Raw genomic sequence first — 25,978 nt, 5'->3', positions numbered from 1 at the left:
TGTGAAGGCAGTGCTCTAATAAAATCTGCATTTCTCGACATAGGAACATGGGACATCATTAGCAGCATCAAGGCTGAAAAATGAGGGAATTTGTGGCTTCTTCGTACTGTGTGGATAATGTGAACTCAACAGCCTGGGGAATGTGTTTTACAATCACTGATGTCCACCATTGGTAACAGTGGCTGGTGTTTTGTTTGGGGGTCAATCTGTTTCCAATCATGCAACATGGACTTCATTATAGAGCAACAATAACAGAATGCAAGATTTTCCGACAGATAGACTGAAGCCCTTTGGTTTTCTATATCTGCACAAGTAGATATTCAAAATGTAGAGAATCAGATAACATTCACATATTAGCTTCTTTTAACTACTGATGTAATGTCTCATGTTCTGTTCCAGGTTTTCACAGCATTCTGCACTCTTTATATGTTCTGCACTGCATGCGAACAGCGTGTTTAGTGGTGCACAGATTTTCCTGTTGCACAGCGGTGAGCTCCATGGTCAGAGTGGATTGCTGTCATGCCATGGCAGGGAAGAGAATGAGGAAGATGAGGGCTGTCACCAGGAGCCACTGAGCATGCTCCGTTTGTCTGGGGGAATGGAACCTGTTTGTTTTGTCTACCTGCACGCCTGTTGTGTGCAGTTGCCAAATTAGACTTTCAAATCAAGAAACCAGTGGGAGACCAAGACTCTAGTTTTCTCCTTCCCTTTAATAATCATCCCTGTTTACTCTTCAGGGAGTCATCTTTATATATTTTTTTTCTTAAATGCGCCCTCTAAGCAGGGAGAGTGTCTTTAATAAAGCAAGCAGGCAGAGCGCCATTCCAACATGTGAATTGCACAGGAGAGAATTGAGAGATGGAAGCAATAGAGGAACACCAGAGGAGGGGGAGTGGGGGCTGCCGCCCCTGCACCCTTCATGCTATTATCTTTATGGCATAGCAAAACATGCTTCAGGCAATCAGCATGAAATTGTTAATTGCTCAGCCCACTTGTGTGCTGCTCAGGGGACAGGGGCCTTCAGGAGGTCCCACATCGAGTGAGTGAGGGCTGTCCGGCTAACTGCCTGCACATCTGGTCTCCCACTCCACACACAACACTGTCCGACAAACGTGTTGTCTCCTTTGACAGTGAGGGAACTTCACAGAATTGCCTTAGCAATCACCAAAGACACATTTTACATGGTGTATTTAGGATATAATTATAGCTACAATAGCATATGCGCTTGTTACAGGGGAGTGAGCATAGAACTAACCTTGACTATCACAATAATGCTGAACTGAATATTTAATATGCGGATTCTGTGTCATTGTCTCATCAGTGTCTATATTTTCTCAATTTAAAGATACAAAAAGCCCTGTTTCTTTACCTTTTCTATTATCTGCAGTATTTTTTTTTTCAGGTATACTATCTTTCTATAGCATTCTATGTCACTTTTTTGTTGCATATGCAAAGAGTGACAGAGGTTGGTATGGAGCCACAGATCCATAGTAATGAAGACAGTGTGAAATATAATTCAGAAGTGAGCGAACTCAAACCCTGTGCATAAAACAAGCATTTTTTGAGATAGACATGAACTAAACCCACTTCCTTCTTAGCCCTGTTCCATGCACTTCCCTCACCTTTGCAGAGGTGGCTCCAGGTAGCTCAGAGGAGGATGTTTAAGACATCTTTTCAAAATGAACACCACCCCTCCCGTTACATGCTCAGTCAGAACATAATGCCCCTCCTCCCTGGCTATCAGTTTTGTTCCTGTTGGAAGAGAGGGAGAAAGAGCAAGGTTACACGGGGCGTCATATTAATGGGGCCTGTCATGCGCGTTGATCGTCTTAGGCGTGGAGGAGGATGAGCGCTCAAAAGGTGTTGTCTTCAAATAGGATTTCTGCAAGTGAGACATCCTCGTTGGGTGATATCCCCCTCCGAGCAGCCACTTTCTTATAGAATGATCTGTTATTAAGCAAATGAAGTGCTGCGGGCCCAACGGTAAATCCCTCCACTTTGTCATGGTGTGCTCTCAGTTATCACACCCTACTCCCTCATTCATTCCTGATGTTCTACCCATTTCACCATGTTATAGCAGGGCACAGCAGCCTTGTGTTTGAAGTCAGTCACCCCTTTTGGAGCACGCATGACGATTCCAAGTTGTAATCAATGAGTCCTTAAAAGGCGCATTGATCTTAAATTTAAAAAGGAAAAAAGAGGAAGTATGCTTTTTCTCCTGAGTAGAATGAAGTGACGTGTAGACCCGCTACAAATCTCAGGACTTTATTCTGCCATCACTTTAAGACTGTCTCTTCATGTAAGGACTTAAACTGCACTACAACTACATCTGAGCCTGTAACGTTTTTTAGATACATTTATTTTGAATCGCTTACATCATAAATTCGCATTTATCCTACTGAACTTTCCAACTGACTTTAATTTAGAACCTATTGTTGTTTCAGCATGTCAGATCAGTTGAACCTGCTTTCTCCCAGCGGCGTGCAGCTTGTATGTTGCACCTTTCGTCTGTAATTTCAGGTCCGGTGATGGATTCTTCTTAGAAAACTCTCTCTAGTGACCAATCAGAGGAATTTTTTTCCACAGCACCTTAACATCAGCTCAGTCAGTTTAATGTTCATTGACCTCAACTAAAGGAACAATTGGGAAATCTCTTAATAAACTTCTGTTTGTCACAGGCCTTTTGTCCCGGCCATCCAGATACATGACAGAGGAAAAAGAAGGGGCGATTGGAAGGGGGCGGGTTAGACAGGGGGAATGGCAACTGCTAGACAGGAATTGATTGCATTAATTGATATGCCAATATGTAAGCTTGTTACATCCACCATTGCTTAGGATGATGGCTAACAGGTCCTGCTGATCAATGGAACCAATAAAGGCTTCATCCATTAATGAGCAATGTGGTAATTAATGTTATCCCTAAACCAATTACCTCAGGCAGTGCATCTACAGGAAAGCACAGCAAATAGTCCAACCAGGTTATCTCTGTTATACTCTTAGCAATTTTCTCATGCAGCCTCTCTACTGCTCTGTGTATTTAACATGGTTGTAAAGCTGCAGCCTATCCCAGAGTATTCACAGCCCGTAGAAAAAGAAAATAATTGTGCAGTGATTCTGGAGGCCATCAAACAAATTGGAAAGCATTTTTGAAAAGAGTTGTATTTAATATTGTATTTAAATGACGTTACATTATTTCTTGGCTCGGTCTTGAAGTTATAGAATCAGCTACAGTATTCAGCTTTATATTATATCCGAGTCCAATTCATCTTGTTTCTTTATGCAGGGATTCAAGCTCTGAGATTTGAAACTTTATTGTTTTTGTAAGGATCCTTCTTCTTTCTCTCAGCCTCCTCCATCTGCAGCACAGTCCTTGTACTGCAGACTCTGGGTTTCAGAGTTGGAATGAGGATTCAAATGCTGATCATGCAACAATAAAATTTTCTGGTACCATTAAAACAAACACATTTGTTGGTCAATAACTACAGAACCTTGTAATTACTAAACCTCTGTTTATGCATATTACGTGTTGTATAGTTGATGTGGTAAAGAATATGTCTATAGTGCGTGTAAATAGCCACAAAAGCCTGATTGTCTTGACAATTACAACAAAGAGCAAGCCAGAGAGTCGTGCAACAAACCACAGCTCTCTCTGAAAGGCACACACTCTGTCCATGAATAATAGCAAGGTTATGAATCAATACTTTTTATGTTTTAAAGTAAGAATTGTCTTACCTGGAATACATCGCCTCATTCATTGTTCAGCATTTTCATCCATCTCATATTCATATGGTGTTATTAAAACAAGGTATTGTGCATTTGACTGCACAGTTATTAAGAGACAAAGGAAAAAGTATAGAGTAACAACTGGTGCTTTCCTGTAAGTCTCACTTTGGAAACAATAGTGTTAAGTATGCTGATTGTCAAGCCCCACCCTTCATGTGTTCCTTTACCCATTTGCAATATAGTGAATGTTTTCCACTCGCTGAGCATTACATGCCAGCTGTAGCTGGCTTCAATTAATTATCGGAGTTTGTCTTAAAAAATGTGTTTGTTCTTATTAGGCTTATAAGGCACAAGCATCACTTTAATGTGTGATTTGTTTTAAATTTAATTAGTAACACCCAAATGTGAGAACTGCACCGTGCCGGTACGTAGACATCTGCAGTACCTACATATTTTATCACTTATTTTTCACATTGTGGGAATGTGTTGTTGTGAACACATAAAAGTACATGAGACAATAGAAAGTTTATTTTAATACTGAGGCCATTCGTCCCTAAACAACAAAACAAGAAACAGAACTAAGTGTGAGATGATGACTTATTAGTGGGACAAGCCCTTTAGAACAAAATCCAGTTCATTTAATGGGTGTTGCAGAAGTGCAGAAAGGCCCATCTATCTCTCTGCCTATTATCCGAAGCCTTAATCGGGACGTACAGCAGGGCAGGCTAAATAAACAGTAAGTAAGTTGTCTTGGGTAGAGGAACGTCAATGCCTGCAACTTGCTCAAGCCTTTCCTCTGAATGGTTCTGTATTGACCCCTCAGGACCCCCCGAGAATTCCCTAATTGAAAATTAATATTGAATCAATGCCGCGGGCCATTTGCATATTGATTATAAACATCCAGGAAGGCACCAAGTATGTCTGGGATCAATAGGGCCCTTCTGCAGCAGGCCGGGTGCACTACATCACATGGCAGCTGCCTGCTCCTGAGGTTAATGACTGCTGCTTGTTAAGGAGCTCTTGTCAGGTAGAATCCAGCTGCAGGGCCTTTCTGCCAAAGCTGGCAGCAGGTGAACTGTGCAGGGTGGAAGAAGAGGCACACATGAAGGGGAAGCCAGGAATTTCGGCAATCCCTATAGTTTGAAGCAACACAGAATCCAAGTTTGCCTCTGTATTTAATGTGTTAGCGACTTTTAACCATTATTGTTGCTACCAAAGTTTATAGCCTCTTTTTGTACTCTGTTGTGTGTGTTTTTGGGCCCTGGCACCCTATTGTTGAACTCTGACCACTCCATAAAACAGACCATAAAATAATCGTGTGTTTGCACTGTATTTGTGTGTGCAGGAGACGATAGGGGAGGGAGACTGATCAAAGATAACACCAACCATTTCCAGCCCCCGAAGGGAGAGAAAACAATATTAGGTAGATCAAAAAGGCCCTTTTAATTTGAAATGAAACTTTCACAACATTACAAGAGAAAGGAGACCCAGAATCTCCTACTTTAAGGCACCGATTAAGATTCAACACATACATTCCTCTCCCAAACTCCCCATAATAGTTTCCAGATGTTGAGAGAGATGTTAAGAGGTGGAGGCAGGAGAGACAGGATGGCAGTGGAGACAACAGAGTAAAAAAGGGTTTGATGCAAATGGCTGAAGATGAAGGGAGAGATTTCCATCAAACCACCTTCACTGGTAACTTAAGCATACAATACTGCAGAAAACTGAGTGGCTGGTTTAGTGGCCCTATTGAAGCCTGGTTAACCTAATGGAGCTCTGTAAAACTGGATGATTCTCTGAACCCACAGGAGACAGCAGACCTGGTGTGAAGCACATGTGAGAGCAGCTTATCCTCCAGTCTATGAAAGACAAGGTCTTGAATTAATGCCTCTGTGCAATTTATGTCCATTCTCCCCTCGTCATTGCCCCCACCCCAACCCACACCCTGCACTGGGAGCTACGGTCTGGGCGCCAAGAATGGAGTGCCGGGCCCAGAGAACCAGGCTGCATCTGATTGCTTCATTACAGGCCCTTTCATTGACTTGGTTGCACTGAACTGATGAACTGAGGCAGTGGACAAGAGCACATAATAGGAAGAAATGAATTCTTATCACAGCCTTCTCAGGAGGCCACTGGTCCTGGCTGGAGCCAACAGAAGCCATGGCTGAATGAAGAGGAGGGGGCTGTATCTGGGCCCATTCATGAGCCAAATGCAGGATCGAGAGTGAGGACATGATGGAGCTTTAGGATGTTGGATCAGTACACAGGGGAGGAACCACAAATCCACAGAGGGCCATATTATTGTAGGCTGCTTGTTTTAATGATTAGTTTGGTGATTAGTGTTTGCTTTCTCCTGGTAACTGACACCCACGGCATAACATTTTTTCAATTGTTTATTCCAGTAGTCCTCCAGAGGCAGACCTATGCTAGTTAGAGTCCCTGCTTTAGGCCCCATAGCTGCACCCAAACACAAACCACTGAGATGAATAATTAATTTTGTACCTTATTGTGCTCTCACCCCTAACTCTCCAACCTCTGGCTAATGAGTGAGAAGAGTCTTTTGCAGTGAGGACAATAACAACACCCATTATAAATACAACAGCAACACTAACAACCCCACACGCATACAATAGAAATGCAAGATGCGGTATAGCGCAGTATCAATTTAGCAGCAGGCTAGGTCTCTGTAGGGGAGAGGTTGTTAATCCCTGACCATGCCTTAGAGAGGCTAGGGACTGCTCAACTCAGACCTGCTCATTTCCATAACTATATGCACAGTCAGCATTAAACAAGAGGAGGAGGGGAGAAAAAACCCAATGTTTTACAAATGCTGCAGTTGTGCTCCTTAGACTATTAGCAATTTCCTGTAAAAGTTAAAGTCACCTTAAAATATGTGATGCCGTATCATAATAATATTTTGTAAATGTGCATAAATTGGCATTGAGTGGAGTCTGCTGATGGGTAGACCAGGTACCACGCCTTAATGCGAGTGCGCTCCGCTCTCCCCTCTTAATCCCTCCTGGCATCGAGTCACCCCACCATTCATACCTGTTCGCTCTGCACAAAATGGATGCAGCAAAGCTATTTAATTGGCCTCCACTTCAGAATCCAAGGACATATGAAACATCTCTTTTTATAATATCTCTTCCCCTACTGAGCTGTTCTTAACACTGTTTGGAAGGAATGTAGCTTTTGGTAAATGGGTGTCTTGTAGCCTGTGGACATCAGACACATCCTAAAGATCTTTTGGCCTCAGTGATTGCTACTGGGCTGTTATGGCTTTTCTTTTTTAGCAATGTTACAAGGACTGTACCAGACGCTAGTAGTCATTTTAGTTATTTTAGAACAGCTGGCCCATGTTTTGGCCACATCATCAGTTCCATTTTTTTTCTCCTTTCCTGTCTCGTCTTCTCCCTCTCCTGTGGCTGAGCCAAAGATAACTGAGTAGCAGTGTTTGACTGTAATCACTCCAAGTCTCCTTCTCTGGAGAGCAGCACAGCGGGCAGCACAGTTCCACCCCTCTAGGAGCTTTCAGCCCACTTTCTCAGTATTATGACTTGTGCACGAAGAATCAGACGAAGCCAAGTTTGCTTACATGCGTGTAATGCACGAGTACACCCACTTAGACTGAATATCTTTGCATTACTTGGACAGATCCATGCTCTAATAGTCAACAATAATCAAACTGTGGTTAGGAAGAGAGAAAATCTGACTTATTCCGAGAAGGTACAATCAACCGAACGGGCGGCAGAAGCAGACATAAACTTTAGAGTAAAACAGAAGCCCTAATTCAGGTGAACCGTGCAGGCCTGTTCTGTCAAGTGTCACGCTGAGGCATTTTGAATCTCAGGTAAAATTGAAAGTCCAAAGCAATTTGGTATGCTGATTAGACTGAGACTAACGCAGGCTGGACATACATTAGAAAGATAACTAAATGCTGGTTGAGTTGGTGCATTGCATCCCATCATCTGGCTCTGAGTCTATTTTGTAATTAAGGCTGTAAGGTGTGTGCATAATCAAATAAATAAATAATGCCGCCAGAATTATGTGTTAATAAATTAATACATTACAAGAAGTGAATAAAGAAGCAGCTAATTGCGTGAGATGAGTCTTTTTCATTAGCCTTTTGGGAGGAAATTTCATTATATGCATCACGAGCCATACTGCCAGATGAAATCCAGATAAAGTTTTATGTTAGGAAAACCATAAGAGTCATAGCACTGCAACTGAACAGACATCTAGTTGTGTTATCTAGTTTTGATATACTTTTCATTTAACCTCTCTTCATGGGAACAAAGAGGACGACACAGTATCTGGAAAGAGAAATGCCTCATTACTCACAGAGAGGTGCAGACCGGTGCCTGTAGACTTGCTGTCTTTGAGGGTGTGTAGCTTCTCTCTGGCATTGTGTGTCTGCCTTTTTGGGAAATATAAAAACACACGAGTGTATGAGTAGTTTTAGTTTGGACTGTGACATAACCTCACTAAAATACGTACACATGATCTTTGATAATCACATATAAATACATAAAATAGCAACGAGGCTTATCCATGCTACTGCTTTTTCTCTTAGATGGAAATATTGCGGATTGTTTTATTTTGTGTTAACTGGTGTTGCAAGCAAATACATTCACCTTTTGCCAATAACCAGTCCAGGTGTTCATACCAGATGGACATTCATGCCCTGAGCAGCGAGTTCCCGCTTCATTCTAGGGCCGGTCGCACAATTTGCTGCTTGTCGCTCCCCTACTCTCTCTTCCTCTTGCTTCCTGTGTCTCTCCACTGCCCCTATCAATAACAGCAGAAAACGCACAAAAAAGTAACTTGTTTAATGTTTCTCCCATAATTGCACCGCAAAGTTGGTTGATTATTTTGTACATAATTACAGTGGAAAACAACCTGCCTATTAAGCATTTAATGGCAGTAATACAGAAAGCAATTACCATTACTTTGCTGCTCACACAGAAAATAAAGATTTCTCTAAATTAAAAGGATCCTCAGACTACAACTAAGGCTAATTGTGTGGGGTCTTGTACAGACATCTAGTTGTACATCATTTGTAAGGGCTAAATGCTGATCAGTTAGGAAGGCCTTTACAAGCTGTGTCCTGAGTGTGTGTTTTTGGGACTGCTCTGCTGCCAGGGAGTCTGATAGCTCTTGAATTATTTATCTATCAGGCTGCTGGACGGTAGTCACGGCGACCTAGGCCCCATAGTGGTTGTCTGGCGACATCTCCCTTCAACAGTAGCCATTAACAGACAGGGTTAGGGGTGCTAATGAGCAGGGTGCAGTGTGCACAGGACCAGAGTTTTCAAACCCTCTTACTCTTTCTAACACACCAACCCTGCACGCTGAATGAAGACGCAGGAAAGATTTACAAAGATCTGAGTGCAGAACTTTTTAATTAGGTGAAAAAAACGTGTTAGAAAAAGAAAAAGATTGAAAAAGAAAGATAGAAACAACCACCCGTTTTCCTATTAAGGAGAAATGTCAAGCGCGGTAGTGAAGCAATAGTCTGTGTGCATCCCTTTGTTGTCCTCCCTGACATTGAAGGCTAATTTTTCATGGTTATTTGAACTGGAAAATGAAAGAGAGGTTTGTGATTATTTCCTATAAATGACAACACAATCGCATTACGCTTCAGTACAAACACAGAGAGGATATTGCCTTTTCATATTTCATGTGAAAGTAATGGATGGGCTATGCAAAGAGGAACAGAAAGAAAGACAAATGGTGAAAGAAAGCTCCCTATGTTTGATTTGTATTAGAAAGTGAATGGATAGAGGTAGGGAGAGCTTTTTTCAATAAGTGCTAGCTCTCTCATGGATGTTTTAAAGTGCCTTTGCAGTGTAATCATTGGATTTCTTTAGCAATTAGCTATGAGCAACCAGCCGGGTGGTTGCTAGAGGAAAAGTTCCTCTTGCATATACGCTACAATCTGTACTGGAAAAATATATATCCATAGTAAGGTCCCCCCACATACTGGCTCCATGTGTATCTGTAGAGCTGTATGATGTAATAAATAAAAATAAGTGTAATAAATAAATAAGATAAATCCCTCCACCTCTCCTCTCAACTATCCTGAAACATCAGAACTTAACAGGCCGGTAAACCTTTGAGAGCAAACACGCATCAATGATACCCTATATTTTAAATAAAATTGATTAGTGAAATTGGTATTCATAACCTTGTCGGATTCTGTTTTATCTCTGCGTACGCTTTGATAAACAAACAGACGGTCAAGCCCAGGGCTGTGGATGGAGACCGGGAGGCAGGATGACCATAGAGAGGATGGCAAACCAGCCCACTCTGGAGGGGCATGCTGAGAAATGTGTTTGTGTACTTTAAGTTTACAAAGATTGAAGAACTGGCAGGAAAGCCTCTGCCGGCAGGACTCATGTAAATAGGACCCATGTGGGAGCTATGAGCCGGACTCCTAACACGCGCCGGGGTAGGGGCTACATACATCCAACCATGGCAACATTGATTTTCTGAGCTAATACCTCCACAGAACAGTCCACAGGCAGATGGAAGCACTACAAAGATATGCAAATGGTACATTCGATAAATCGACAGACAGAGATCTTTTTCAGACAGTCCACTGTACTGGTCTGCAGCGCCTAAAAGGAGAGATAAACAGATAAGTACCTGTTAATGGACACGCACACACACAGACAAGTGTGCGCACTCAGAAAAACATACAAGCACCTGCCTGCTACCTGGGAAAACTTAGATCGATAATAGAATTTCATGTTAACCAGAAGTGCTTCAGAAAAGCACATCAAATAAATGCTGGGACTATCCAGCATTAGCTTTTAATATGAAAATCCTATTTTTAATGCGGCATGCTATATTTTTAATTTTCAAGGTTTTCTTCAAGAAAGCTTTTTGCACCGTATCTTGTGTATAATAACAAAACAAACTGTGGGTATAGTCATATTCAGTGCGCTTATTAGTCAGATATGAAACAAAAGCTGCTGGGTGTATGTCATATATAATAGATGTGGGCTGTCTTGTTAAGCCCAGCAGGCTGTATGTGGCTGTGTCTCTGTGGAGAAAGGCTCTGAAGCTCACTGTACCTGGTAATTAAAGAGAGTTTGTGGCAAAAGCCAAACATCAGGAGAGATGAGCTATGAACAAAAGAGCTGTGACAGTTTCAGGTTATGTGATTTTTGTGTCCCTTTTTGCCAAATGAAAAATCAATACATTTTCCGGGTTATACATATTCAGAGTGTCCACCGTGCTTCCGCCCTGATGGAGAGAGGGGCGGGGGACTGTGGGCGAGAGAGTGTGTGGGGGGGGAGTCGCCTGTTCGCCTGTCATAACTGTACCATCGCATTTTCCAACCCAGTGGTGAATATTTCAGAGTTGATGTGATTGCCCTTCATGACAGCGGTGATGCTTTTTTTTCCCCTTCTCCCCCCCATTTTATTTTATTTTTTTTTTCAGACACCCCTTCAGCCACCCCCACACTCTCCGTCAACCCACCCCAATTCTGTTTGGCCCTTTTGAATAGCTGCAACTAGGTAAAGCGTTGTATTGTGAGCTGGAGGAAAAAGAAAAAAAAGATGCATTAATAAAAGGAGGTTGATTTAAGAGAATGCAGCGGTGGAAGACGATAAGCATAAATGCATGGCGGGGGGTGGCAGCGGCAGAGAGGCAGAGTGACTCTTTGTGCAGGACAATGTCCCTCAGGCAGAGTAGATGGAAGAGCACGGCCCAGTGATGCTTTTGCCCCCTATCCAGGCTTTTAGCCCACCGTCCTAGCAGGGAAAAGTACAGCCTGCGTCTTGCATTGTGGACATAATATGTGTTAGTTAGCAGCCATCTTCTCGGGCATTCAAGGAACTCACTGTGGTGTGCATGTGAGTGTGCATCAGATGGGGCAGAAGAGTGAGCAGTCCCTGAATGCTCAGTCCCTGTGTAGCCACATTAACCTAGATCCTCCTCTCCTTCATCACTCAAGTAAAACACAAAGAGAAAAGAACTAGAGCAGCACTCACTTATCCACTTTATTTGTAATGTATCTAAACATGCCATTATCATGAGAAGTATTTCTAATTAGTATGATTTCCCAGGAGGTAACACTTTAGGGGAAATATTTAATACATTACACGGTGCTCAGTAACAGTTCCTAATTTATTAAGTATCAAGAGCTAAAAAAAGCAGCAGAATTAGCCACTTTTGCTGCATTTTTGTGTCTTTTTTTTTTTGAACTTGGAAAAACACAGCGACGCTGTGACCTGAATACACTGTGCATCCTTTAATATGGCCGGTGACTTTGAAATGCAAGGGGGATCAAATTAAGTGTTGTGTGGAGGTCCTATGGGCTGGTTTGATGAGCGGGCACCACCGGGAGAGCGGTGGGGCGGCTGCAGGAGGCGGGGGGGTTTGCTGTGATATTGTTCTAAGGCAGTATGAGCCATCACTGCTGTTTGTGATTAACTTTGCCGTTTAAAGTTTTTTTAGTTACTAGCTGCCCTGCACCCCTCCTCTATCTCCTGCACCTCCTCCTCCTCCTTTCGCTGCCCCCCTCCTCACACCCCCTCACTGCTGCCCTCAGCCCCCTTGGAGACACAAAGTACTCATTCACATTTAGATCCTGAGGTCACAGCAGGGCCAGCAGGGAGAGGCCAGCGAGTCCCCCCATAGACAGGTCAGGAATCTAACACGTAACTCCGACCAGCAGCGCTGAGGTAGCTTTACTCTTCTTTCCTTTCAAAATGTGAAAGTGTGTGGGAGAGTGGGAGTGAGAGCATGAGTGAGGAGAAAAAAAAAACAAAAAAATAAGAGACAGATATCCGCTCATTTTGTGTGTCTAGTGCATTTTGGTGCATTTTTCTGACATCTTACTACATTGATTTGGATGTGTAATAATGCGCATTTTACTACACTTTCATTCATTTTAAATGTGTCTTAGATAAAAGTTGCAGTCCATATAAATGAACACAACTTTTTACAGTTACACAATAATCAGTAATCATTTTAATGAAGTTTTATGTTATTGTAGTGTCATTGTGGTTTCTGATGATACTATGTTGTGGTTTATTGGTTGTTCATAAGCAAAAGCCCCCTCTTGTCTCTGGCTGGGTTGTGGGCATGTTTTGCTCAGTTGTGGTTTTATGAGGTGCAGCTTGTGAGGACATAAGGGGAGAGCTTCTGTGAGTATGTGAGAATGGGGGGGTTACGAGGGGGTGGGAGTGTTTTCCTGTGTGTTGTGCTTTTAAAGGGGGTCTCGCGTATGGGGCGCAGAGGTGCTGATATGAGGAGCGGACAATGCATGAAAGCCCTCAGCATGGGTCCTGTGTCTCATTGTCCCATGGTACCCTCCTGTCACTTTCATTTTGCACCCTCTAGTCCAGAGTCAGGCCAACTTTGATATAAGGAAGGGGTGCAAGGGATGATGGGGGAGCAAGAGGGGGATTTTTTTTTTAAAAGAAGAGGTAGGGGAGAAAGATAGAGTCTGTGAAGTGTGAAATAAGATTGCTTTTTATCCGACAGTGCAGCGCTAAAGAAAAGGAAGCTGTCCGGCCCTGGATAAAGCAGGGGAAGCACACCTCTCTGATTTACAGTGCGGTCCTGTGACACCTGGTTAAAATGATAACAACAGCCTCAATAATCATAATGAGAGTAATGAGAGCTTAGACACACAGCTCCACACAAGAGCCCAGAGAGAAGCAGAGCTCAACCCTCGCTCCCAGCACTTGAGAGCCGGGGAGAGGGAGAAGCTGAGCTCAGCCCCCGCGCTGGTTCTCCACAACTTACGAAAGCCAAGCGTGATAGATAAGACAGTGTTGTTGACTGAGATACTGTATATGCAACAAAAAAGAGCAGGCTGTCACTGCTGTTTGAGGAACACTGGAGCCATTCTCAGGTAGGACCGCAATTCTGTACTTTAAGAAAAGGCAGTTATCATCACAGCAGTATATTCTGCTGAGGCCGAGGACGGAGGAGGAGCCTGACCTAGTGAAAGATATCTAGAGTGACTATTATTACTTGCTACTGCTCTTCTCTACAGTCTGGGAAGGAATACTGGAAAGTGCAGTGGTTACCATCAATTATTTATTTGGCCGTTTGTGCTTGTCAGTCTGATTAGCATTAGTGTAATCACTGCTCTTCAGGGGAAAGGAAGGCTGCTCTCTCTCATCTGAAGGTAATCTTGCCATTTTCAGTGTCTCGTCTTCACCGGACGGCTCTTGCATAGCATCTGCTTTTGTCATCTCCACATATTTCTTCCCTTTCCCCCTTCCCCGTGTCTTTCTGTCTGTTGCTGCTCGGCCCCTTCCCCCCCGCTCCTCATTAATGTGTGTGAGCAAGTTGCTTTCTCCCAGCTTGTATAGAGTGACACCTATGGGTCTGATTAAGCCTCTGCACTCGCTGGCAAAACACAAGAGGGGAAGACCGCTCAGCGCCTCGATGGTGTAGGAGTGTGTGTGTGTGTACGTACGTCTGTGTGTGCGAGACTGTGTGTGTGTGTGTGTGTGTCTGTCTGTGAGATGGTGGAACAGAGAGCCCATGAACTGTCCCCACTGAGTGACTGGCAGAGTAAAGCTGATATTTATATGCTCAGAACAGATGAGTGTAATCTCTGTGTCGGCAATGGGCTTATTCAGCTTGCATGATTAGATTAATGGAACTGTTTCATATCATTGTATTAGGATGGTTAATGAAGACAATTAATTAGAAGACAACCTTCAGGCTATTGTCCTTTACATCTCTCAGATTTGGGTTAGAAATGGCCTGCTGCCATAGCTTTGAGTGTTTCTCCTAATCTATTTTCTGAGTTAATCTATGGCTACAGTTTTAGTGTCTCCTCCATTTGCATCCTACTCTTAGGCCACTCGTGACCTTTCATTAATTATAGTCGGCCCAGCTTTAATCATTCTGTAATACTGTTGTAGATGAGACGAGAAATAGGCAAAGCCATTTGGCACTTAAAGATGTAACGGTGCTCCTGGAATTAAATGTCTGCATTTCTGCATAAATTATGGATGGGGCTGTGCGTTGCGTGTGCTAAAAGTGTCACGTATGTTGATTAAACATCTAAAAAGAGAAGTATAGAAAACATGAGCAAAAAAAAAAACGTATCAGTGCACACGTGTTCATGTACAGTAAGTGTGCAGGACGTTGGGGGTGGGTACAGGGAAGCTGACAGCATTAGAATATTGGCTGTCTATCACAGCAATGTTTAAGCACAAAGTGTGTGTTAATGTGTAGGTGGGGAATTAGTCTCACTACAAGTGTCACATAGCTAAGAAATGACACCTTGCCCCGTTTTTAAAGGTGAAAAAATTTACCTGGGGATTACTTTGTAATCTGAGCACCTATGCAGCTGTACAGTATCCTAATTCTCGCACAGTTGTGGAGATTTATGCAAGCAGGAGTTAGATGGGATTTTAGGACTCTGCAGCAGATGTCTGGTTCTCTGGGAATGTTTCAGATCCACCTCACCAGCATGGGATGGGCTGCACTGGATGGAAATCATAGGTTGCCTTGGAAACATAATAGAAACTTGTTTAAAAATCAAATAATAAAATGCATTTGCGTGTGAGATCTAAGGTACACTCAAATATGCTTTTTACTAGGAGCCAGTCATCCCTTTTAAATAAATATCTGTATTTAAATGTGGGATCACAGGATTGGCTTTTAGCTGTAATGTGTTACAACAAAATCCATACACCTCTCACTTTGCTCAGACAGCTGTTTTCTGCAACAGCTGTATCAGCAAGCGGGAGATGGAGGATAGTGCTCCTGTCTTGCTAGTAATACAAAGGTGCTTTACATTTACTTTGATTTTCTGTTTCTTTCTTTAGATTTTATAAAAACAGAAATAACCCCTCATGCATAAATGTGCAGTTGTGTCTAGAATAATAAAATATTCTTATGTTGATAAACACCCTCTATGATTTTGAAGTTATAATGTGCAACCTTAAACAAAGAAGATCATTTTGAATATACCCGAATAGCAAAATATGTGTTAGATACTCTTAAATATCCAACCTTTTTCTTTTAGGCTACTGAGGTAAAGACACATACACAGCGGAGAATGAAATGTCAATTAACAAAACATTAATTTTCTTTAATATATTTTTCATTTATAAACATGACTTATTTGCAGGAAGCATTTGTATTCCCTCATTCAGCAGAAAAACCGAAATGCTTCTGAATATTTTATTTACAAGTAAGAACTGTCTTAAGGAAGAGGACTGTGAGAATAGCCATGTGATTCAGAGATGCATGATTGTTCAGAGTGTATCTGTGATAATGACACATACCAGAGTTTGAGTGTATGATGTCAACTGCGTGTTCAGTGTATGCAGCGTTTCATAACTGACGGGATAAACAGCGAGTGCTGGGGATAATGTAACGTCATAAAAGTGGTTTTGGCTGTGGGTAGTCATGTGGTGAGCTAAGATGGGATGTGTGATGACTGCAGGGCTGAATACTTGAACAGGATATTTCAGTAGCTGTTGTAGCTTTGTCAATATATCAATAGCTCATAGAGTAGAGACCTAAGCATGAAAGCATTTTCAAAAGAGCATTTAAGTACATTTGCTGAGAATTAGCTGACTTGTGTAATAACTGATAGGGCCTATTGACTGCGGCCTAGTTTACTGTTGTCAAATCAATGCTATTGCATGCAAGTCCCACTACTTTTAAACAAACTTAACAGGCAGAGGGGATGTTCAGGGGACACTGGAGGGAAATAAACAAGATTGATGCCCTTTTTATTATCTGTTTTTGCTATCTTTTCCTCTGTGTGTTACTTACAAATGGCGTTATTGGATATCCATTGTTTGGACTTCGATGCTCCTAAATGGCCTGATATATCGAGCTGAGGCTTTTAAGGTGGTTACATGGGATTTCTGCCTTTGACTTGGCATAAAAAATAAAATGAATTGTGGCTTTGAAAGTTTAAATATTTATGATTTTTATTTATTTATTTATTTTACCATAGTAGGATAGCAGATGCGAGGTTTGTATTGGTAAGTAACATAGCAGATTGCAGCAAGGGACTGTACAGGGTGTGTGTTGTGTAAGAAACAGAACACAGACTTGTCTAATATAAGGTCTTTTTCTTAAAGGATACAGCTCACACAATTATTTTTCCGTTTGCCCACTCCAGGTCATATGTGTTCTTTTTTTCCCCCTACAGTTTTATCCTCACATTAAGCACAAACCTTTGTTTGTGTCACAGTTTTTAATACATAGATACGACATAATAATAGCAGCAATAATAATTAATTTTTGCCTTCCCTCTTTCCTTACAATTCAATTCAGATTTTAGAATTCAAGTCCAAATAAATTTCACAGTGATGATCAGACAGCACAGGACGGAAAGCAGAAAGCAGATTCTGCCCTCTTTGTCTGCTAGCCTTGCAACTGTGTGTCAGCAAATGTAATTGTTGCAAGCTCCTATAGAAAAAAAACGCTGCCGTCCCTTTAAGTGCTTCCACCAATTCTGATGGCGTGGTGATTTACATATCCCGTTCTCCCTCCCCCTTCAGGAGAGCTGAGCGAGGATGTGGAGGCTGCTAGTGAGACCACCACAGACCAGGAGGACCAAACCAAAGACAGAGAAAGTGGGGGGGAGAAGGAGCTCACCAAAGGGACAGGTAAGGCCAATATTTACAGACATATTTAGGGATAACTATTCACAGCAATCACGTGGCCACGCAGCTGAATGGTGCTGAACAACGGGCCTATTGTGGAATTAAACATATTTAACCAAAACACTGAGAGCCTTTTTTTAAGCATTAAACACACTCTCTCAAAACTCCCTAATCTAGTTTTCAAAAGCTGCTCTTTCAGGTTGCATGTTTCCAGGCCGGAAATCACGTCAGATACAGCTTGGATGAACTGTCAATTTAGGTAGTATCCTTAGGGTGACATGTGACCCATGTTTTGTTTTTTCAATCAATGGGTAACGTGAAGAGCTCGGCTTGTACGTGTAATTCCAACTGTGTCATGTGCACACAAACATGTGAGAGCACTGCCCCCCTTCTCAACTTTGCTGCACACACACAGGAACACAGACAACACTTACCTGTGTTTAATGTTATCAGATCAGGACGGTTTTATCTGTGGTCCTCTTTAGTGATAGGTGGAGGTGGTGACTCCTAAGCAGGGGGATGGGCTCAGTGTGAGGGGAGGAGCTGTCAGTGCAAACAATCTCTGATCAAGGACAGGTTGCATTTATTAAAACAGTGTTTTAAACATTTGAAGTTCTACTATTACAAATGTTTTAGAATTAGGGTAAAGCTTCAGTTTGAAGACATTTTGCAGAAATGTGTCTGTACATTTTCTTTTACTATTTGTTGGGGCGATAATGGAAATCACTACATCACACAGTGAAAACAGTTTAAAGGTCAAACTTTGCATAAAGTTTGAGTTTTTCTTGGAGCTGAGGATTGTCTGGAAGGCCCTGTTTCATTTCAACAGAAGGGCTGTCTGCAGTGAAAGATGAACAGATGGCAGAAGTGCACGACCTGTTGTGGGTCTTATGACAGTTGTGATGTTATTGTTGGTGAAACTGGAAGGGCTACTTAATCAAGTATTAAAATCCCTGCTGTAGGTGTTAAATTAATGTTGCTGCTACTATGTCTAGAGCTGTCTGTAACAAGTTTTTTTTTTCCCCATAGATTGTGAGGGATATGAGGATGAATTAATCAAACGCAAGTTAAAGATAAACAAGTTTAGTTTGAAACTACATTTTGTCCCATATGCTACACAGTGCTTGTGCATCATTGCATCTGATTATATTTTTAAAGTTTTGTTTACTGATTATATTCATATTCATTGAGCAGTGTAAATGAAATTTAGTTTAATCTTTTTTTATGCACAATTTACTTTGCCTGTGTTAGGAAAACATTGCTGGCAGTTAAGACATCTCTTATTCAATAGAGGAGATTGCTGATAATGATGACACTGAACAGTAACAGGCCTGGATAGATGCTTTTCACTTGTCTAACTTCTTGTGTTACTGCGGGATGTTTTGATTTACACTAGTCAGGTTAAAAGCTGGAAAACAATTCAGACCTTTTGCATACCTAAGTTTTTATAAAGTGCAGCAAAAAAAAAAAAAAACTTCATCACAGTGTTTGAAGCCCAGCCTTTGTAAAATGTCTTTGATATTCGAACTTCTATTTTAAATGAGGCTGAGTTGTTTGTGCTCTTTGAAAGGGCGACACTCTTCTTTGATGGAAGAAATAATGATATGCATGCCTGACTGAATATGGCTAAAAGTATGTTTTAGCACATCAAAATAAAGCACTTTAAAAAGCATTAAAATGAGCTGGCCGATTAATAATTCACTCATACCTGTGGTGCACAGGAAGACGACTCCTCGCATTAGGATTCCTCCTTTTTGAAAGGCATGCAATTTGATACAAGCATATTCAGTTCCTTTCCTCCCCTCTGTCAGTCGCTAATCACCAAATAAGTGTGTTTCTGTGTTTTCACAAAGGAAATATGTGCTTGCATATGAAAAATTTACAGCTTCCCAGCAGCTTATTAGAAACGCTTAGTTAAAAATAGCATTGCATTAGGGAACCAGGTCTGAGGTTCTGTTTGATGTCAGTGAAAAGGTGGGTGGGTAGGTTGGAGTGGTGGGTTCAAGGCTGTGTTGTCAGCGAAAGGTAGACAGCTTTAGTTGAATGGAAGGGTCTCTTTTTGTATTGCAAAGTTTTTGTGATTGATGAATGCAATGCCCATTCAAAGCGAGTGCAGAAAACCCATCTTGTAGGGGAAAAGCGAGAAAGAAACAGAGCAGGTACACAAAGCAGCACTTGTTTGGGCAGGTGAATGGTGTACAGTAGATACATAAATGGCATATATGTTAAAATATAGCATATGAGCATCTCGGCCAACCTGTTATTGATATGAAAGGTGCTCAATCTCCACTGTCTGAGGCTGAGCTGTTTCTAAGGTCCATCATTAGAACTACTGAAGAATTCTTCTCATCGTTGTCATGTAGCTGTTGGAACAGAGCACAACATTGTTCCTTTACAAATGACAGTCACTGTCAGACAGACAGCATTAGTGAACGCAGAAAAAAGGCTTCCTCCTTTTTAAAGCCACTGTCAATCTTATTTTCGCTTTCTTGTTCCGCAGCTCCTCAGTATTCATTAAAATCATTTAGAGGTACATCAGAAGCCTTTGTAAAATGCATATGTATTCGGCATGTCATCTCTTGAAAGATGCCTTCATTATTCTGTTTTTTTTTTTTTTTTTTTTTATTATTTATCTCTGAGATAATACATATATGTACATGTAAAAGCATTCAGACATATGTAAATGTCAACGCTGCGCACAAAATGTGGTGCAACTTTTTGTGATTATGCAATATATTATATCTGAAAACACAAGGACATACTTTTCATTTAAAACTAATTACAAGTGGAATATTAAAATTTTAATACATGTAGACATTGATGTTCATGTTGGCAGTAGCTGCAACTGAATCATCCGGCATGATTAGTAATTCAAAGGGTCATTTTTAATGCTAGTTATGAAATATGTATAAATGGATAGCCATGAGCCTCTTTCCTCTCTTCTCACACTTTCCTCACCTAGCTGAGGCAGCAGCAGCTAAAGGGAAGAGTTTCTGCATAGGAACGGGATCCTTACCTTCATTAAAGCAGGTGGTGTATTTATGCAGCAGCTGAATGTATGGGAATGCAGCACCAGAGCAAGGCAGGAGGGTGGCGAATGTAGGAGGGTGGCGAATGTAGGAGAGAGTGGAAGGTGAGGGGAGCAGGAGGAGGAAGAGGATTGTTAATACACCTGCAGACTTGGGTACAATGTGATTTGACATATCTAATATAAATGTATGGGACAGGTTGTACATAGTAGGTATTGGTGGGGAGAGGGTATGTAGGGACATTGAGATGAAGGTGAGAAAAATATAGTTTCTCAACTCTGGGGTTGGAAGGATGGTGGTCCTCAGAAACTGAGCTTGATGAATAATTAGTTTCATACATTTCCTTATATTCAATTTATGTAAGCTGGAGCAAAAATTCTATTTCAGCCTGATTCATCCACATTCTGAGACCCGTAACACCTCAGAGACCAGACAGGTTTATAAGTAGCAAAAACAAATGGCAGCAAATGGTAAACAGAAGTCAGAAATATATGCATATACAATATTTCAATGGCATTTCATTACCCACAGTTTGAAAAAGCCTTGACAGTTGTTAATATATTCTTAAATATTTCACACAAACTTGATCATATGCTTGGTTAACCACATATATAGGATTTGTTATTTGTCATTTTGCCTCAGTTTACCAGATAAATACAATTTGTGAATCTGTGTCCATTTGGGGATGTTTTTCAAATTCACTGCTTGTTACTGTTGTTAAGTATGTAGGAGTATTTTGACAGAGTTTTGTGGAGCACCAATTAAAGATGACATGCAGGTTCCAATTTAGCATTCGATTAGCTGCTGCGCACTGTTTTTACGCTGCCTGTGTGCAAATAGTTTTGATACTTTCCTACTGCATCATGCAAAAAAAAACATATTAACTCCACTCACACACATTAGTTTGTGCCTTTTTCTGCAGGATGTGCCAAACCTGTGCTTTGTTTGATGCTTTTGCAGGAGGTTTTCACGTAGAGGTGTTAAAAAATTGCTCCAAACTATTTGCAGTTAATCACCGACACTAAACCTGTGAAACTGTCTAAACGAAGGATGAACAGCTTGATGTGCAAACTATACACAATTCTATGTGTGTGTTTCTGGCTTCATGTCTACCTGTTTTTGAGTAAATGTAAATGTAATGCATGCACGTGTATATATTCAGGTATGTTGTGTGCGAGAAAAGCTGATGCTGTCTCCTGCTCTGTGGCTGCTGCATTTAATCTGTATAATGAACATGATGATTAGCATCCCCTAGACGCAGCTCTGTGGCATTGCAGTCTGCTCATTTTTTATACTGCCCTATATTACGCAGTTAGTCTTCTGCTGTTGCTCATTCAGAAACAAACATACCAAATGTTATAAATTGCTCTCCGTGTAACAGTGCGGATACGTAGCCTTTAATATTAACTGTAGTTGAAAGTTGAAATTGCATGCTTATGGTTAGTTACAATCAAATTATTCAAGTTTATGTTATTGTTGCTTTAAACCGGGAGACATTCAGTGCAGCGGTGATTTGTTAGTGCTTTTAAACCCTAAGTAGTATGAGAAATCAGGAGACAGAGCAGCAAAACTGTTTACATATTCATATCACGTCCGTTCAGTGTTTGTCATCCCTCAAATTATAATTCCTTTTGTCTTTGAAGATAATAGGCCATAAATTGTCCTTGTTTGTGAGGCACCTCCCTGAAAGCCCAGTGTTTATGAGTTTTACCACAGGCTGTCTAATAGCCAAGCACTAGTGCTGTGTCCTGTAAAGGTGAACAACTTGTCATCCTGTTGTTCAGTGGCCTATAGATTAATAACGCCTCAGCTAATTAATACTTCTTCTTAATTTAGGCTGCAAAAACACACACTATATTCAGCCCCTCATAATATATTGATAAAGATTTAGACTTTTTAAACAATAAGAAGTTATTCCATATATATAGCTTCAGTAAAAAGCTTTTTAGTTTCAGGTTTCTGTGTTCTTTTTTTTTTTCATTCCTTCAGAATAATTAATAAAGATGAAATGGAACACTGCCCTTTATTGCTTTGGGCTCTCACACCAGCTGTAGATTAAAAACCTGGATAGAAGTGGGGAAAAAGAAAAGACAATATTCAGCTATTGTTAGCATAGCACTAAAAGAAAATGACTTGTAGCACTGGGGGAGTTGAATCATCTCCATATTAATGGCCAACTTGCTGAGGGAACAGAGGTGAGGATTTTCTGCATTGCAGGAGGCACAAGGGAGTCGGAAGGTCTCAGCAGTGTGAAGGTGAAAGGTTTCAGGGAGTCAGGGATCAGAGGACACACTTTTTCAGAAAGTGTGCCGACAGACAATCCTTGAGTTTCACCGTGCAGACTAACTGTCGGCTGAATTTAAGTTTGGAGTGATTGGGAGTTTGCTGCTCTTATGGACAAAGTGACAGTAAAGTTCTACAGCCTCACTGGCATGGACAGAATGGACGATAGCTTCTGTTTTTTTTTTTTTTTTTTTTTTTTACAAACTTGAAGCTGCCATGCCGAGACAGGAACTGTTATAATGAGAGAGGGGAGATGATGAGGACCTCATCTGAGTCAATAGGAAGGGAATTCCCCTCTAAAACACAGGAACTATTATCACCATCCTCCACATCCTCACATACTGTTTAGTGTAACCTGCTTTTGAGAATATGGATAACCTTTCCCAAGGATAAACATTAACAGCAGCTGTGATTGCACTCCTGGAAGATTTCAATGGCAGATGACCTGTTGTGGCTAATTCAGTCTGTGCTGTGTCAGTCAATCTGTCCAGCAGCCATCTTTTTTTTTCCCCTTGAAAGCACAACAAGGCTGTGATTGCTCCAGAGACCAGTGCAGTGTGCTGACAGCCCCTTTGCTGCTTGAATAATACAGTCCAGCAATGGGGGAGAGACAAGGTGCCAAAGTCCAATTCACTTACGGGACTCGACAGCACAAAAGCCTCTGGTTTACGGAAAAGGGGCATGAATTAATAATCACCTAATTGACTCTTAGGGTTTTTCCTCCACTCTTGCTCTGCCTTTTGTGCTTTCAAACAAAAGCCTGCTCTATGTATCTGTCAGAAGATGTTTGGTGTGGATGGGGGATCTGTGTCTAAAGACCAGGGAAAGAGGTCGAGGTTCCTGACAGGCATTAGGGTCCCTGACAGAGGGGGACCCCATAGTCACGTCTGTGCAAGACTCAGCATGAATGAGATACACATTGCTGATCTAACCAACTACTGAGGTTTAAATATAAAACTATACTGTAGCTTTTCTTTGCTTTAGTTTTTAAAACAATTTAGCGCACCTAAAAGTTCCATTACAGGCGTTCAGGGCCCAGTGATGAAAATGTGACTTCAAGAATAAGTTTCTACAATAACTGCAGTGTTATATATTAAAAAAAAAAAAATTTTTAAATAAACTTTCACTATTTTGTGATTGCATTCTCTCAATTACTCCCGCCGGGATAAATCCAGAAAGTAAACCTAGACTTTGTTTCTAATTGTTGTCAGTTATTTTTGACATCCATAGCATATCTCACCAGAGACTGTTCTTTTCAGTTCTTTCTTGATGGTGCATTGTTCCTCTAATAGTCGTATATCCTGTTCCATCAGGACACAATGTTTCGGTCACTGGTTCTGATCACCTGTTCATGTAGTAGATCCATGTGTCACATCTATGCTCGGACAACAGTGTCCAATCTGACATGTCGGGCTGTACATAATAACAGGAAAAGATTTTTTTTTTTTTTTTTTTTTAAATCTCTATTTTGTCTTGAGTGTTTCAGTTACTTTTTTCATCATCCTTGACAGGAAAAAAACAGGATACAGTAGTTGGATGTTAGTCATGGTGCCGGTGATAGTGTTGGGATGTGCTATTCTTAAGAGAATGCGATTGATCAGATTTATGGAGTCCTAATTGGCCGTGACAAGAGAGACTGCATCAGAGTAAACCTCGCCAGCCCTCCATCTGTCCTGGCCTCTCTCCTTTTTTCTCTTTCACACACACATAAACATTACGGCAGCTGAACTAGAAAGCAGGTTTTGGCCCTTCTACTAAAGCTCTCTAGTGTCTTAGCATAAAAGACCACTTGTTTCACCTCTCGGGTGCTAATTGAGGAGTTGTGGAAGTGGAATATACTTTTAATCAGTTATGTTTATCCCCTTAATCACAGGTCTGAGAGGATACTTGATACTTAATCTGTGGTTACTTTCTAGACTGTATGTATGTGCTTTGGAGCTGAGAGTTAACTGCTCTTATGAGTTGTTTTTTTTTACACTTTAGCTCTCCCCCAGTTACAGAAGTTAAGTCATTGCCAGTAAATTGCAATTACAGCTATTTAAGTTGTATTAAGTGCTGTAAGAGTTTTTTCTCTCTGTCCTTTTCCTGTGGTATCGAGAAAACTGATTCCTTTCCTCCATTGTCGGTGTGGAAAATATTGTAAGAAGTCAAGGAGCTGCTCACTGTATTAATAAGCTGTTGAGGCCAAGGTGCAGAGATGGTGTTTTCTCAATTATAACGTGCAGTAGCAAAAATAGATGGCAGTGTGTCCTCACGGAAGAGGTATTACCATTATTAAATGGGTTTAGGACCCCAAAACTTTGGACCCAAACAGATCAGACTGCTAAATTGTGAAGGTGACCACAGATGACCGCTCTCATTTTCCTTGAGAGATGAGTTCGGGGGGAAGTAGAAGTGGACTGAAGTGGAGCTGAGGAGGAATTGGCGAGGACAGTGCCATGACTGAGAGGTTAATGTCAGGGAATGGGAGGCTCCTTTTGTTTAACATTCCCTTTGTTTATTGGCGGATGTGTTTAATAGGATTGACTGTGACTGGACCCTAATAGGGCCTCCATGGCTGATCCCGGTGTCTCTGGGAGATCTTGCAGGCTGCTCTGTCCAAAGCCAGGTCCCCCACTGGGTAATCAGCTCAACTGCCCTCGTCCTGATTGGAGCTGACATTTTAATGTCTGGAGCAGGAGCGTGGTCAGCCCTGCTTAACCTGACCTCCTACAAAACCACCCCTCCCCTTACCAACGCCCTCTGTTCTCAATTTGCCCTTCCAGAACTGTACAAATCAGGCCAAATTTAACTCTTTATGGGCTTGTTAGGGGTTGGCAAGACACCTTAAGTTTCACAGTAAATTCTCTCCACTGGTGACAAAGCGTGGTGTTCCTGCAGCTCCCCCATAGAGGCTCTTTGTGGCTTTACCTCCTCCGTGAGCCCATGCTTTACTACTCCACTACTGTTATGCCTCCATGTTTGCCACCTCTAGTTTCTCCTTTCTTTTTTAAAGTGGAGTAGTGTTAGAGTGGTTAGCAGGGGCTCTTGTGTGAGGCCACGGTCTGCAGACGCTGAAGGAAAGAGACATGGTATTTTGTTAATAACACTGTTTGCACTGAAAGGGTTAGTCATCTCATCCAATGTGTGAGATAGAAAAAAACACTTGAAGTAACTATATAGAATGGGGAAAAAACGATTGGCTGATATCCGTAGCTCATTTTTAGATTTCCACAGACTGAGCACTGCAGCATAGTTCTGTACTGTGAATATGCTTGGATGTGAATCATTAGTTTAATGACATCAATGAGTCAAGTGGTATGTTTTTTGTGAAAATGTTGGCAATCTTGA

General features: G+C 41.5%; 1 protein-coding gene across 8 annotated transcripts in view; it reads left to right on the top strand.

Moving 5' to 3' along the window:
• Positions 1 to 25,978, top strand: part of zfhx3b (zinc finger homeobox 3b) — a 289,722-nt gene that overhangs the window by 245,203 nt on the left and 18,541 nt on the right. For 7 of the 8 annotated variants that reach the window (XM_055011433.1, XM_055011438.1, XM_055011436.1 and 4 more), the window contains one exon: positions 17,232 to 17,339. The exons of the other annotated variant lie outside the window; for it this stretch is intronic. In XM_055011433.1, coding sequence (XP_054867408.1) covers positions 17,232 to 17,339 — 108 coding nt within the window. The remainder of the gene's footprint in view (positions 1 to 17,231; positions 17,340 to 25,978) is intronic. 8 annotated transcript variants of the gene reach the window in all.

The sequence above is a fragment of the Amphiprion ocellaris genome, chromosome 1, assembly GCF_022539595.1.
Source record: "Amphiprion ocellaris isolate individual 3 ecotype Okinawa chromosome 1, ASM2253959v1, whole genome shotgun sequence".
NCBI classification, from domain to species: Eukaryota; Metazoa; Chordata; class Actinopteri; family Pomacentridae; genus Amphiprion; species Amphiprion ocellaris.
Note: the sequence above shows the minus strand (reverse complement) of the source record. Positions and strands in the feature narration are given on the sequence as shown.